Source organism: Miniopterus schreibersii (assembly GCF_964146895.1).
Source record: "Miniopterus schreibersii genome assembly, chromosome: 11".
Taxonomy (NCBI): domain Eukaryota; kingdom Metazoa; phylum Chordata; class Mammalia; order Chiroptera; family Miniopteridae; genus Miniopterus; species Miniopterus schreibersii.
In genome coordinates, this window is record NC_138111.1 from 7,162,866 (window position 1) to 7,178,400 (window position 15,535).

The following is a 15,535-nucleotide window of genomic DNA, read 5'->3' on the forward strand; positions in this document are numbered from 1 at the left end:
CCCCCTCCAAGCAGCAGCACTCCTGAACCTACTTTGAGAAATGGCCCTGGAACTCTGAGACCAGAAGTTGTTCCATTCAGCAGATAACTTGCTTTGGAATGAGCAGCATGTATTGGAGGCACGTGCAGGGCTGTTTCTTCCTTCTCTGCTCCCCCAGGGGCTGTTCCCCTTCTCATCATAAAAGCAAACATGCCCCTGTCAGCTGGGGCAAGACTCAGAGCTCACCCAAGTATCAGGGGACCTAAATCCTCAGATGGGATGTGAATTTACACTGTCGGAGAGTAGAAGGTCAATGCAAGAAGCATTAGTGTGTGGAGCCAGCTACAGCTATATCAGTCTTGAACAAAATTAATATAAGGAAATTGACAGGCCTCGCTGGTTATTCCATAGCTTTAAGACCTCCACTAAAATCCTATCATCTCGTCTGCCCATTATTAACATTTCAGCAAAATATAAAGTTTTCATTAATCTCCCACAGCAAATTTAGGAGTGAAAACTGGCACTTGTTTGAGCTTTTAGGACTACATTAGCTGGTGTATTAAACAGAATATGTCATTCTTCAGTACTTCTGTAAGAAGCTAAATCAATTTCCAACTATATTTATGCACCACTTTATCTAAAAGCATCTGAATTATCATTTACAGCTAAGATGCTTTATTAGCAGCTGGCATTGAAATTGCTCAGTAAAAAATTATATGTCACGTTATAGTAATTTTTAAATTGGTTTTAATCCAACATCATAAAATGTAAAACTCTTAAGTGGAGGGGGGGTTGTTTTTTTAGTAGTTGGCATTTTAGCATAATGAGCTGTTACCTCTTTCCAAATCAAATACCTGCAATATTTAGAAAATACTAATTAGTAAAGAAAACAGAAGTTCCTGAACTAGGTTGCATCTAATAATGGCATTTTCTCAGAAAAGATGGCTTTAAATAATTTTTAAAACATGAAAGGATTTTAATATTTCCCAAAATTTTCCGCAATTCTCATATATAGAAAAAGTTCTAAAGTAGAAATAAATACATTTTGGCAGTTCTGTTTCAGTAAAACATGTATTGGAGAAAGTGAATGATTCTAAACTAAATTCTAGCCGGCCTTTCCATTTGAGATGTGGACATTACCCAGGAGACAGTGGTGATCATGATGATGGTGCCTCTATTCAAAATCATAGGTGTTCCAAAGAAGGGAAGCAGGGTTCCCAGTGGCTCTTGCAGACAACTGCAGCTCTGCTAATCCTAGTCACTCAGCCCCTCTGATCCTTCCTGAGGACATGGCACCTGGTACTCATCCAGTAAATTTTTATTGAGCACTTGCTCTATCCTGTGTGAGGCAGCACTGGGGTCTGGGCTACAATGGTGAGTAAAGCAGTCACTGTGCCTGCCCTCTTGGGGTTTGCAGTCTAATGGCAGAGACAGATAATTACTCTCTGTGATAAGTATTCTGAAGGAAAATCCAGGGTGTGATAACACAGGAGCTGAGCTAGACTTGGGGGCCTGGGGTCAGGGAGCGTGCCCCTGCAGTGTCACTTGAGCTAAGCTCTTCAGGAAGAACAGGGAAGAGGCCTGGAGGAATAGACCAGGAGGGAGTGAAATGGGGAGAAGGTGACCCGGGCAGAGAGAGCAACATGTGCAAACACTAAGGTGGACTGTCCCAGGCAGCTGGTGAATGGCTCATTGAGGGCTGGGCTGCTCCTTATTGAGGGGAGGGTGTCATTATAGGGGCTAGAATGGTCCGGGCCGGGAATAATTGTAGTGTTTGGAAAGAGTGTGCACTTCCTAATACGTGGGTTCAATGTGAAGGCATCAGAAACCAACTTTTGCTTAAAAGTTTGCCCTGTAGCCCTGGCCAGGTTGCTCAGTTGGTCGGAACATATTCCCCATACACCAAAAAGGTGGTGGGTTCGATCCCTGGTCAGGGCACGTACAGGAGGCAACCAACGGATGTTCCTCTCTCCCTTCCTCTCTGTCAATAAAAACATACTCTCAGGGGAGGGTTAAAAAAGCAAGAAGCTCACCCTGTAAGCAGCACTGTGGGAAGGAAAGCACACAGTTGTATTTGTCAGGTTTCCAGTTACGTAACAGAATGCTCCTGTTTTATACCCAGTCCAGAGTTTTTAGCTACAACTCTGTCCCAAGGAGCTCTCTCTGGCTTTCCCTGTGGCCCCATCTGTAGGTGCCCGGTGCAAGGCGTCGGGCTCCCTGTTCTTGTTGGCCGCTGCTGAGCAGGCGCTCCCTCCCACTGGGGAGGGGCACCAGCAGCCGTACCTTCAGAGAACCACATTTCACACTTGGGGGGTGAGAGGTAACTTAGCTTTGCTTAGTGTTACCTTGACCCATGACTTCACCTCAAAGGCCTTGGATTCCCAAAGCCTCAGGTGAGGAATGACAGCCGGTTGCCATGAGGCTTAACGTGGAAAGAGCTTCACCGTGCCGGATGTATAGTAGCACTCATGCGTCCAGCCTTTGTTTATCTGTCTCCTTATTTAGCAGCATTTAGCTCTAGTGGGCTGGTTACCTGCACTGCTTGCAGGAGACAGAGATGAGTAAGAAACTTTCTTGGAGCCCGTCTGGGCGTGGCTCAGTGGTTGAGCGTCAGCCTAGGATCCAGGCGATCGAGGTTCAATTCCCGGTCAGGGCACATGCCCAGGTTGCGGGCTCGATCCCCAGTCGGGGGCGTGCAGGAGGCAGCCGATCAGTGACTCTCATCATTGATGTTTCTATTTCTCTCTCTCCTTCTCCTTTCCTCTCTCTGAAATCAATAAAGATATATTTTTTAAAAAAAACTTTCTTGGCCCCCACAAAGCTTCTAAACAGGACAGAGCCACCACTCAGCAACTCCAGTGCTAGGCTGAATGTGATCCTCTGTGACAGCAGAATAAAAGTAATCATGGCTGCTACTGATTAAGCGTAGAATGTGTTAGATTTTTAAAACACATTTTGACGTTCTGTGGATGGCAAAAACCAGGGTTCAGTGAGCCGGTCACTTGCCAAAGATCATATAGCAAGTTAGAGACTAGGAATTGAGCCCAACTCTGCCTGGTTCCAGAGTCCAGTATAAACCAACTGCTCTGGAATTCAGCAGAAGGTGGAGATGGAGCCAGCCTGCCTGGGTGGGGTTTTGACAGGTGCAGGGTAAGGCTAGAAAGGATGTTCTAGGCCAAGGGTACACATGAGCAAAGGCCCAGAAGTAGAAAAACCTGGATCTGTGTGCAGTCTGGGGAGTTTGGGAGTTGCTGAGAGAAGGTAGGTGTGAGAAATGACAAGTAAAATTGAAAATGTATGTTTCAGCCAGATTATGGACAGTCTTGAGTGCTTGGTTGAAAAAAGTGTGCATCATTTAGGAAGCCATGGGAAGCCAGGGATGATTTTTGAGTACCAGTCTTCTTTGTCGCCAGTGTCACATATCAGAGTACTTAGCATACACGGAGCTCTCACTAAACATTTGATGAGTGAATGATCAAAGCTTTAGAAAGATGAATTGGAAAGTCCTGTGGTGGCCGGATTGCAGAGGGAGCCTGGTGGCCAGAAGGCCAGTGAGGAGACTGTTCCAGACATTCAAGCGCGAGCTGTCCGGTGCCTGTACCAGCAGAGACTGGAGCCAGGACAGCAAGCTGGTAAACAGACGGTTTGAGACTCGGAAAGCACAGGATTCTTCAAGAAGCATGGATTACTTTTATGATCAGGAAAATTAATATTAGAAAAAGAAATGAGAAATGGGACCACCCGTGCTTTGGGATTTTGACTTACTCTTAAGACTGAGAGTTTCTGGCTAGCAGTTTTTCTGTCCTTCTGTATCCCCACCGCCTAGCCAAGGGCCTGCCACAGAAGAGGCAGTGTTTGTGGAATTAATTGTTGAATGATTAATATGTTACCGTTCTCTGTTTACTGGAATGGCATTATTAAGTCATCGCTCAGCCTTTTCTTCTCCAAATTAAATAGCCCATATTATTTTAATTCATCCCAAAGCATTTTGAGCAGACACCATTTGCCAAGCCTCATGTATCTTTATGTGTTAAACTGCTTTTTCCTCCCCAGGTTCAAGGGCAGACGGGGTTTTCGAGGAGGATTCGCAAATTGACATAGCTACAGTACAGGATATGCTTAGCAGCCACCATTACAAGTCATTCAAAGTCAGCATGATCCACAGACTCCGATTCACAACCGATGTACAGTTAGGTAAGTGCATGAACAGGTGACAAACTGGACCCTTTATATCAGTGGTCAACATAGAAATAGGGAGAGAAACCACATACAACTTTTACGTAACCTGAGTGACTATCGGTAATTTGTTTTCAGAGAAAATGTTTAAACAATGAAATTTAAAGTACCTCCTTTTTCCCAGCCAAGTGCTCTGTCTTGTCTTCTTTTTTATGAAGCAGAAGATTAGAAATAGAACTAACTTGAGACTCTTCAAACTGATTGACTTCTGTGAAGTTCCATAATTCTCTCACATGCTCTCAGAACTGCCTTGTAGCACTGCCGCCTGTCTCTGCTCAGTGGAGTCATTGCCTGTTCTTTCATGCATTTATTCGGGAAGCTTTGCCGGGATTTCGGAAGTTGTATTTGAATTCTCACCAGATAATTCGGAACCAACTTTCAACTAATATGTGGGGTTAATTTTTTCCAATTAAATGCTAAATTCCTGTTTTGACTTAAACTAGCAGAAGAAAATATCCTAGTGTCACCAGGATATTAATGTACCATTGTCATCAGGGCTGTCATTTACAGGTATCCGCTGTGCATTAGGCACTATGCTAAACGTTCACATGCACTGCTTAACTGCCCCATCTAACAGAGAAGGCAGATGAGGTGCAGAGAGGTGAAGGCTTATGCTCAGGCTCACACAGCAGGTAATGGTGGTGTCAGGAGCAGAACCCTGGTCTGTCCAACTTGAGTGCACCTGCTCCATAATAAAGGATGGTGGGAGGAGGGGGAGCAGGGGTGAATTCCTGGCTAAATCAGGGAGCTGGACTGCACCCTGGCTCTGCCACTGACTCTGCCACACTTCCCCTTCCTGGGCCTCGTTTGCTTCATGCATAAAGGGAGAAGGCTTGGATTCTCACTCTAAGGCTCACGACTTTATGTTTTTCACAAATGCTTTGTATGTGTCTCATCATAAAATCTTTTCTAATGTTGACATTAATCTGACTAATTTGTAATAAAGCCTGAAAAATGTCTCAATAATTTCTTCTCAGTTTGACTGACAGGAGCTTAAAATAGGCTGATAGTATAGCTTAGTAATTAAGAGATGAGCATCAGAATCACAACTGGTTTAAATTGTGGTCTACCAATAACCAGCCCTGTTAGGCAAGTGTCTTCCTCTTTCTGAGCCTCAGTTCCATTCTGCTTACATGGGAATATCAGTGGTACCAGCACCTTGGGACTGCTGTGGGAACAAGTCAACTAGTCCATGTAAAGCCCTGAGCACAGGGCCTGGCAGCTGGTAAATATCTGAAAGTGAGAGCTGTTAGTGGAGAGGCAATATAGAGGAGTACTTAGAGGACAGACTCGGGACTCAGAGGCCTGGGTTCAAACTCTGGCTCCTTTATTAGCTGTGATTAGTCATCACAGGCAGATGACTCAAAAGAGTCTCAGTTTCCGAATTTGTAAGCTGGAAATTATAGTCCCTCTCTCGTAGATAAGGTGATCGTGGGGATAAAATGGCAAAACACGAAGAATTCTTACAAAGGCACCTGGCACGTGGTGAGAGCTCAGTGAACATCAGCTGCTGAGATGATGGTGATTCTGACAGACTCAGTAGATGAATTAGCTCCCAGTAACTTTGAAGCAAAACATAGAACCCAGCTTTCTTCCCCCTCTCTAGACTCTTTCTCCCGCCTCACAAAAAAACTCTAAATCTCTAGTGGTAAAAAAAAAAAAAAAATTTTTTTTTAATTGCTTATTTAATGTTGATTCTTAAAACATAAAGTTCTCAGTGGTATTCTTCCTGGGGATACTTTTCCTGATATTTCTCCTAGAGATAAAAATAAAAGGCTCCTCCAAAAGAAAACAGATCCAGAAAGGAAGGTAAAAGCACATACTGTATGATTCCATTTATATAACATTCAAATATAGACACAAATAATCTGTGTAGAAGTAATGATGGTGCTTGTCCTGGGGAGCTCAGACTAGAGGGGAGCTACTGGGACACTGATAAAGTTCTGTTGTTTATCTGGGTGCTGATGACCTGAGTGTGTAGACTTTGTGGAAAAGTCAAGTCGTATATAATACATACTCTTATAATTTATATACTTTCTGTTGGTATATTTTCAGTGAAAAATTTACTAAAATAAGAATGTTACTCAGACATCCAGTTTGCGTGTGCCTGAAAGCAGTACCTTCCCAGTAACAAAGGGTCTGTTTTTATGAGTGGACCTGGTTTTAAGAAGCTTGATAAATATCCTGAGTGCAGCCAAGATAAAGGTCCAGGGTACAGGGTAGGGATTTTCCCAGGTAAGCATAATCAGCAAATCCTCTGATCCCCAAGGTGAAAAAGCAGTGCCTTTGAAAGATAGCCAAGATCGTGGGCTTCTTCCCCCTAATTTTTTCCAAAGGCAGAAAGCCTAACTTTAATTCATCAGATTCTGACCTGTATTTTATTTAAAGGAAAAGGTCCAGGGGCCCTGGCCAGGTAGCTCAGTTGTTTAGAGTGTCGCCCCGATACACCAAGGTTGCGGGTTCCATCCTGATCAGGGCACATGCAAGAATCAACCAATGAATGCATAAATAACTGGAACAACAAATTGATTTGTCTGTCTCTCTCTCTCTCTCAAAATTAAAAAACAAACAAAAAACTAGTATAATGGAAAAGGTCCACAAAAAGATCTGTGAGAACAGCCCAGGCTCTGCAGCCAGGACTGGATTTGGATCCTAGCATTACTGCTTACCTGCAGTGTCACTTTGAACAAGTCCCTTCTCTGGTCAATCTTTGTTTTTGTCATTTACAAAATGCGAAATATATTTACCTTTCAAGATTGTATGAAAGTGGCCCGTGGAAGCTGTGTTCTCAGTGGTAGTTTATCTTACTTGTTGTTGTTATTGTTGTCATGATTTATTTTGCTTATTGCTTTCCCTCCTAGTCCACCATCTTGAAAGTGACCAGATCACTCAGATTAGGTAGTGGCTCTATTGGCAAAGTTGTGGCTCTGTTGTAGCCACAATGGAGATTTCTCAGGTAGAAACGGATGACAGTGATACAAGTATCTTTCCCTAGAGCAGTGGTTCTCAGAAGTGAAGCGTCTAGAGGCCAGGTCCCAGTCACCTCTGGATGCTTCCAATGGTGCACATGGCGCCCTCTGGTGGAAATTCGGGACTCTGAGGAGCTTCTAAAACGTCAGAATATTTCTAAGGAGTTTAGTTCAGTCCTTAGCATTATAAACAGCAACGTCATTAATTAGTCCTGAGGTGTTTTTTGACAGTCATAAACTGCCCATGAGTACTTATACCATGCAGTGAATAAATACACTCATTTCCTATTCCCAGGTACATGAGTTCAGCTATGTAACTTAAGACCCTCTCTCCCTCCTTGCGAAGCAGATGGTAACACCCTTTCATTCTTACAACAAAAACCTGCACACAGCAATCCAGACATTCTTCCTTCCTGGAACAGAACCTACCACAAAGTGCATGGCAGCATATAGCACGTCCTTTATGAGCATTCAAGTGAGCTGCTAGACCCTGAGATCAGTAAATAATTTATTTTATTTCAACTGACTAGCCAGGTGCTTCAAATCTTTCCTGACACTGATGGATGGCCTCCTCCGCTCGTCCATCCTGTGTCAGTCAGAACAGAGGTTTCCCTTGCCCCCTGTGGCAGGCTCTTCTAAGTGGTAAGTGTCTGTGTGTGGCATTTACCCAGCTGACCTGCTGAGTCCACAGAAAACTACCCAGCCACTCAGAGTCAGTGGTACGTAAAAGTGCACAGCAGAGGACCGGAATTTCCAAGCTCCGCGGTGCCAGCGCAGCTGCTTGTCTTCTGACAGGTAGTAGTGGCCACTGCTCTACTTTTACCATCTGCCTTTTGTTTCTGAGGTCGGGATGAGAGTCAAACTTTGATCTGCAGGACTCAAACTTAAATCAGTTTTCCACCAGGTTTTTGTGTGATTGGAAAATATATTGGAGTCTGTTAATGAAACCTATGACAAAGGTCTGATCTTTCTAAATAATATTAACACGAAGAATTATAATTTTTAAAAGCAGTTATTGTTTATCAAGTGCTTACTATGTGCCAAGCCCTCTGCTGATCACTCTTTTATAGGCACTGTCTTCTTTAATTATAGTACTACTTTTAGACAGCACTGGTATTATCTCCATATCTTATGTGAGGAAACGGGGGTGTAGGGAAAAATCTAGTAAGTAATGAAGCCAGAATCAGAACCCAAGTCTGTCTGAGGCAAATCCTGCGGCTAACTACTATATTATGCCTTGAATGCAAATCATCATTGCACCAATATTCCGTAGTTCTGTAACAATTTCCAGCATACAGACTGTCACAAACTCTTATTTAATCCACATAGCACACTGTTACCTTATTTAATCCACACAGCACACTGATGATGGTATTCCCATTTCATGACTGAGAAAACAGGCTTGGAGGAAGTAATGAAACAATGCGATATATATAAAGCACTTAGTGTTCACTGGCACGGAGCTATTACTTAATAGGTGCTAACTCCCTTCCCTCCCCCTGAGCCATCAAATATACAGTGGGATACCCAGTCCCAGTAGCACAGACAACCCACTCCGTATGCTAAGCCCAGGCCCTCATGCCTCAGATGCCTCAGTCATTAATAACTTGCCTGCACAAAGGAACTGATTCCTTCTCCTTGGCTAGTCCTAAAATGTCTGCACACCCCTCACTCTTCCCCCTACCCTGGCATCTGGAGCTTGGTGTCAGTGTGGTGCGGGTGCCGCTGTTTCAGCCTCATTCACACTGTCATTCAGTTGTTGCTCTTTCTGCTGGGCCTGGACCTGCCCTCAGAATCCTTCCCAACACAGTCCTCTGAGGATGCCCCCCCCCCCCCCAAATCACTGCAGTTCGTTCTTAAGTTGATTTGCCATCCCTGCTCTGGAAAGCTCACCAAACAAAGCCACCATGCCTAACCATTCCTGTATTTCCAAAACCATTCTTGGAATATTTTGCCTTGCCTGCTTCCCCTGTGTGTTGGGCCTAGAAATACAGAGGCCCTTAAGTGTAGACCTTGCTTGAGCTTGTACCAAGTCGAGGTTTCTTTCATTCGATCATATGTGGCTGACATAGGATCAGTTGCTAAGACATGGGTGATACCCAAACATGGCAAGACTGGCAGGGTGAAGTAGGTTTGGGGAAAATCAAAACTAACAGGGTCAGATGGTGAATACCAGCCACGACCTAGAAGGCCCATAGTATCCCATCAATGGGTATTTGTTGGCTGGGTGGCAGAAGCTGAATTATGATGCACCTGCCAAGGGGCCACCCAGGTGAAAAACAAGGCAGAGAGGGCTAGGACATCCCACAGTTTACCTCTCATTTACACAGTGCCTTCGAGCAGTGCTTCCTGTCCTGACCTCATCCCTGACCTGCTGGCTCAGAATCTCCCGTTAATTGAGGGGTTTGGGAAACGCAGTCTCAGAGCAGTCAGAGGACTTTCTTGCATCTTATCTCTTTGTCCAAGGCTTGTTTTTACTGAATGCACAGGTCAGCCTGGTTTTCCAGACACACAGTCTTAGGCTGGGAAATGCTTTGATAGTTGAGCCACTTGTGCTAACTTGATTCCTTCACCTTATCATTTGTCATTATAGATTGTCCCCATGTCACCAAAGGGAAACATAATGTACCTTGAATTCATACCATAATATGAATACATAAAATACTATCTGTGTCATATTGCACATATAGCCTAACAATTCTGTATAGGATATACAAATTCTGTATTGGATTTACTGATAAAGACTATATTATAAAATAACCTCTACCAAAAGGTTACCTCCATTATCTCTTCCTAAAATAATCCACATGTATAATCATAATACTTGTGGTCATGGTAGTTATTTATCAAAATTACCAAGTCTAGTATCACATAGCTCAGCGAAGGCAGTGAGCTTTCATCTCGTAAACCGACTCAGCCAGGTTTGTGCAGGCCGCCCAGAGCAGTGTGCTGAGGCGGCATCTTGAGCTGCAGCTGAGGGCAACGGAAAGAAACTCTGATTGATGAAAAGGTCTGCCCTGGGCCTGAGCCTGATGAGGGGCAGCGTCTTTGCCATCTATTGTCTTCCCGGCTTATCTGTCCTGTTGCCGTTATTATTTAACCCCCTTGTTAATGTCTGTAAGTCAGCACTCAAGGAAGACCTTATTACAGTGTTCCTTTAATATACAGTATGCACATGTGAACACATTAACTACACAGACGTGTGAGTGAAAGCCAACAGCTGTGGCCTGGACTCCTACTCCTTAGGCTCACACTGATGCTGAAAGTAGTTCTCTGTGTCTGTATGAATAAAATATTTGCCCTCTTATTTTCTGATGGGATGCCTATGGTATATAGTTGAAGTAATTGCATAATCTGGAAATGCATGTTTTGAGAAGTGGATTGATCTTCCTCCCTCATTTCTGTTTCATTTTCTCTTTGAATACTAAGACAATAACCCTTCTCCATTCAAAGACACTAAAATGATCCTGAGACATGCATCATGCTTAGCTCCCGAATCCCTGTGTCCATTGAGTAATTTGAGGATGACAATGCCAGTATTAAATGATGTGTCCCTACTGTGGCAACATTTTCTGAACCAAAATTTAGAACAGAACTTAAAAAACACTAATGAACTTGTGAGAGCAGGACAGATGCTATCAAGACTGCCTCCAGAAAATCCCTTTACCCCCTTAGTGTTAATGCAGTGATGGGGTTGAGGAGAAATCTGACTGGGAATGTTGGGAACTCTGGGGGCTTTTTCTAACTGTGTGCCTTCCTCTAGTTGCCTGCTCCCAGATCTACTTCCTTGAGAATTCCTGCTGAGTAATCCAGGGTTGCTAAAGACAATGTCAGGTTCCTCGGGTGGCTGAGAAAGAACTGAGAATTGGAAAAAGCTGAGAAACACAAAGAACTGAAAATTGGAAAAAGTTCAGAAACACCGCAGAACAGAATTAGTGGGATAGGATGCCTGAGGGTCATCAGGGTCCTAGATCCTCTTGGCCACCTCCTCATTCCTGGCACTTGAGCCCCAGCAGTGTACTGAGCTTGGGGAAGGTCTGATTTTCCCATTCTATGAGTGATGCTATAAATGATCTTAGGAAACGGCATTTCTGCCTCCTAACTCACACTGTAAGCTTGCCCGAGGAGAATGTTTAGTGTGGGGATCTAACTGCCTTGTCTACAGAGAGAATTTAGCTCTCATCTAAGGACAGGTGTTACTCGAATTAAACAGTCCCAGGTCTCATTCTGTGAGCCCTGCCCTTATGCCGAAGGCTGTGCTGAGTGTTGCTGTACATTCGTGGTCTCATTCACATGCGGGCCTCCCCTTAGTTTGCATCTAAGGATAATGTTCTAGTCATTTAGATTTGTCACTGGCCACACATTGGAATGGGCAGCTTTTAGCTAGGTTTCCAAATGATTTTGGGTGCTTACCCCTCAAATGGAACCAGTGATCCTAGGCCCCAATATCCCACTCGATCGCAGGAATTTCAGGCTCTCCTGGGTTTCATTTTGGTTATGACCCACAACATGGCTTTGTCATCTATTTTGGGTTCCGAATATGTTACCTAGGCAATGCTTTTTATACCGGAATACGTTTGATCACTGAGTGAAATACCCACTGTGTACGCATTGCATAGTGAGACAGCAGAGCTGGTCTGTTTAAGCCCTGGCCAGGTGGCATGGGGCTATGAATTATGGTTACAGCTCTGTCATCAGTGGGTGACATCAGACAAGTCATATCCCTGCCCTGAGCCTCAATTTCTTCATATGGAGAGTGAGAACCCCAGACTAGGTGACCTCTGAGGTCTCATTAAGCCCAAACAGCCTGTGCTTCTGATCCTGTGTATAAATTCAGACAAGTTTCAAAGACTTCCCTGACTGCCCTGTGCATGCTATCGATTGGTTGTGTAGATTCAGTGAAATCCACTCTGGCAAAGAGTTGTTCAGTGGCTCTCCCGGGAGGCTTTCCCAGGCTTTCATAGGCTCTAGGTAACCTGAAGACAAGAGGATTGTAGAATTGTATAAAAAGCTACTCCAGGATTTAACAACAATGGGGATTTTGTAGTCTTAGATTCAGAGTTGTAGGAAATTGATGAATGAACCACAGCTCATGATGTCTGAGCAGATCAACAATAACTCAGGAAATACACTGAGGCATGGAATGTCAGATGGCCTAATTCTTGCCAAACTGGTGTTTTAGCTTCAGAGAGGGGCATTTTAAGTGTGTCTCCCGGGAGTTGTGCCTCCTAAGAGCCAGGCACGCTCCTCTGGGACACCAGGGAACAGCTGATGGGTCGGAACACACTCTACTTAGTCTAATAGACCTGGGCTTCAGCCCCAGCTTTGCTGTTTGCTAACTTGGTTCACCCGGGCAGATGCCTCATTTCACCTTTCTGAGGTTCATCCTTAGGAATAATTGATGAAGCCTTTATTATGTGCCAGGCACTTTCCCTAAGTACTTTACGTGCTTATGCCAGTCCATTTTCATGACACCCAGGAACTGGTACTGCTGTTGCCCCATTTTACAAAGGAGGAAGGTCAGGCTCACTGAGGGAGAACAGGATAACATCAATGGAATGTGCTGGCACAATCAAGATTTCCAAATTAAGAGCCTGGAGGCCTTAGAGGACAGGTTCCCTAGCACAAATGTTTCCCTAGCTCCAGGTGTGAAGACGCTCCTCCTGATGTTGAATTGAACTCTTGCGGGTCGCAGGGAAGAGCTATCCCCAGTGACCCCTGGTGATGGGAGGTTATTGTAAGGATTCACAGGTATGAGGGCATTGGTGTCCCCAGCTGGACAGTCATGGATCCGGGTACTCTAAGGCTAGGGTGTAGAGCAGGTCCTGGAGAGAATTCCCCTCACCCCCCAGACTAGGGCCAGCAGGTCCCTTGTTCACATCCCTCCTGTGGCTCCCTGAGCTCCACTGTTCTGACCCTCATCACTCGTTCTGTGTCACAGCGCAGTCGATACTGTTAATCATCACCACTTTGTAGCAACTTGGCCAAAGTCACATAGATAGGAAATAGGCAAGCTGATACTTGAACTCAAGACTTTCAGACTCCAAAGTCCCTGCCCCTAACCTCTCTGCACCACTGTCTTTAAATCTAAAACAGGCTACTACTGCATTCCTGACAGTTGTAAGTTTTCAATAAGTCTCTACAACAACGGACCCACACGGGCTGCTCAAAGGTGGTTCCAGTCTGTGTTAGCAGAAGAGTGCTCATTTCCTTGTATGGAAATCTATGGTTAGTTAAAACAGGCGAGGGTCTCCTTGCAAACGCTGAAACCTTGGACAAATCGTTTCCCCGGAGAGTTGTGTATACAGCAGAGCTGCAGTTTTGTTTATTCTGAGCTGTCTTGTTAAGGAGGGATTTATATGCCCTCGTTGATGTAGGACAGCAATCAGGCGGTGTTTTCTGCCTCTGACAGTTGGTGTGATAGTTTGCTTCCAGTGAAGTTGGACTTTTGTATCTGGAAGCTGTCAGAAGTGGGAGCATGAAAAGGTCATGACAGATGGCCGTGGATCAGTGGGTAGGGAAAGAGACCTGGTAAAGGAGACAAATGGCCTCCCTTGTTTCTGAGGGAAGGGACTGATCCTGGCCACTTTGGGCTAGCCCCATGCTCTCTTTTTCCTTACCTGCAATTTCTGGTAGGGTGGAGCCTCCAGGCACCATCGTGAGAGTGGCACCCGGTTGGGCATAATGCAGCTCATGGAGCCCTTCCCAGCAGCTCGGTCTTGGGTACTTGAGAACTGCCAGATGGAATAACCTTCAATTACGGTCACTTTTCATGATTATCCATTACAGAATTCAACCATACTGAATTCTGAAATAAAAACCAAAAAAAAGTCAACTTTTTAAAAGGTTTGGTTTTATTTAGGGTGAAATTTTTATTTTGGGAAAATATACAAAAGAAAAGGGTGTAAGAGTTGACCACTGGGGCCAGTTTCGAGCATATCTTTTTTATCTCTTTTTTATAAATGTTCTTTCTGTCCTCACATAACATAGGAATTTCTCCAAACCAGAGCTTTTCTCACATAATTTTTCATGGTCGTGTTCTATTGCGTCATGGTTGGATCAACTAATCCTCTATTGTTGCCATTTAAGTTGGAGGAGAAATGTAAACTTAACAAAAGCCAGCTTCCCTTGTTTTCTAGGACATATTTTGTGATTTGAGTTACTTAAAAATAGTGCATAGTAACACTTTGAGGAGTTGCCTCTGCCTTTGTTTCAGTGACTTTACACCAAAATTGTAGCCACGGAAATCAGAACCATGTTCAGTGGTCAAAAATAATAACAACAACAACAATAATAGTAATAATGATAGGATTTCATGCTCAAAAATAGGTGAACAAAAATAGGTGTGCGTATATTGTCACACTTGAATATTTATTTGTTCCTTGGTGAAAATTGAGAGAGGAGACTAAAGACTGGGTGGGCAGAGTTCCTTATGTCCTCTTGACCCAACTGAATGAGTGTGTGCAGAGCAGGGCAAAGTGCCATATTTGGGAACCGGAAAGCTTTGGGTGTGAAAATGGCTTTTCCACCTAAAAGCTCTCCAGCCTTGGACAAGCATCTTCGCCTCTCCTCGGTGTGTTATGTAAAACACTCAGCACAGTTCTGCAGAATAGTGTAGTGGCTGAGAGGACACACTCTGGAACCGGATTGCCTAGTTCTCAAATTCCACCTTTGCCACTTCTTAGCTGTGTGATCTTGGGCAAGTTACTTAACCTCCCTGTGTTTCAGTTTCCTCATCTATAAAATAGGGATAAATATAGTAACCAACTTTATAAGGTTTTGAGACTTGAATCAATGCACACAAAGGATTTTAATCATGCTGGCACATGGTTGGTACCAGTTAATGTTCACCCCTCCGCCCCTGGCCTAAACTGTGGCACCTGCCTCTTAACTGGTCTCCTCTCCACCAGGCTGCCTCCTCCTTCCAACCAAGGAAATCTCGACACACAGGTCAGGCACAGAAGAGGTCTCTTTGCTTCCAGGCTGGATTCTACAGGCTCTCTCTTCAGCACTGGGGTCTGGGTGTGCTCAGGAACCCGGGCTCCTACCATGGACTGCCTCTGGACCCCCTGGACTAGAATTAAGGGGCTGCCACTTCTCTCGCCAGAGCAACTAGGGTCCTTTGGGGCCATGTGCCCTGCTTTAAGAAGCTGAGACTCACACACATCTCAAATAGGATGAGATTATTTAATTGCACAAAAGGATTTTTCCCATCAGGAAAGATTCCCCTACAGGTTCCTTTAAATAGTGACTCCTCTAGGCAAGCGAGAGTGTTTTACAGATCATTAACTACTTGACTGAAAGCCTGCAGGGCAGAGAAACTTAAAACTGAAGTGTTGGGGGCCCCTGCC

General features: G+C 44.4%; 1 protein-coding gene across 12 annotated transcripts in view; it reads left to right on the forward strand.

Annotated features, from left to right (window-relative positions):
• MAPKAP1 (MAPK associated protein 1) overlaps positions 1–15,535 on the forward strand; it is a 202,410-nt gene that overhangs the window by 162,260 nt on the left and 24,615 nt on the right. For all 12 annotated transcript variants that reach the window (XM_081150443.1, XM_081150440.1, XM_081150446.1 and 9 more), the window contains one exon: positions 4,033–4,173. In XM_081150443.1, coding sequence (XP_081006569.1) covers positions 4,033–4,173 — 141 coding nt within the window. The remainder of the gene's footprint in view (positions 1–4,032; positions 4,174–15,535) is intronic.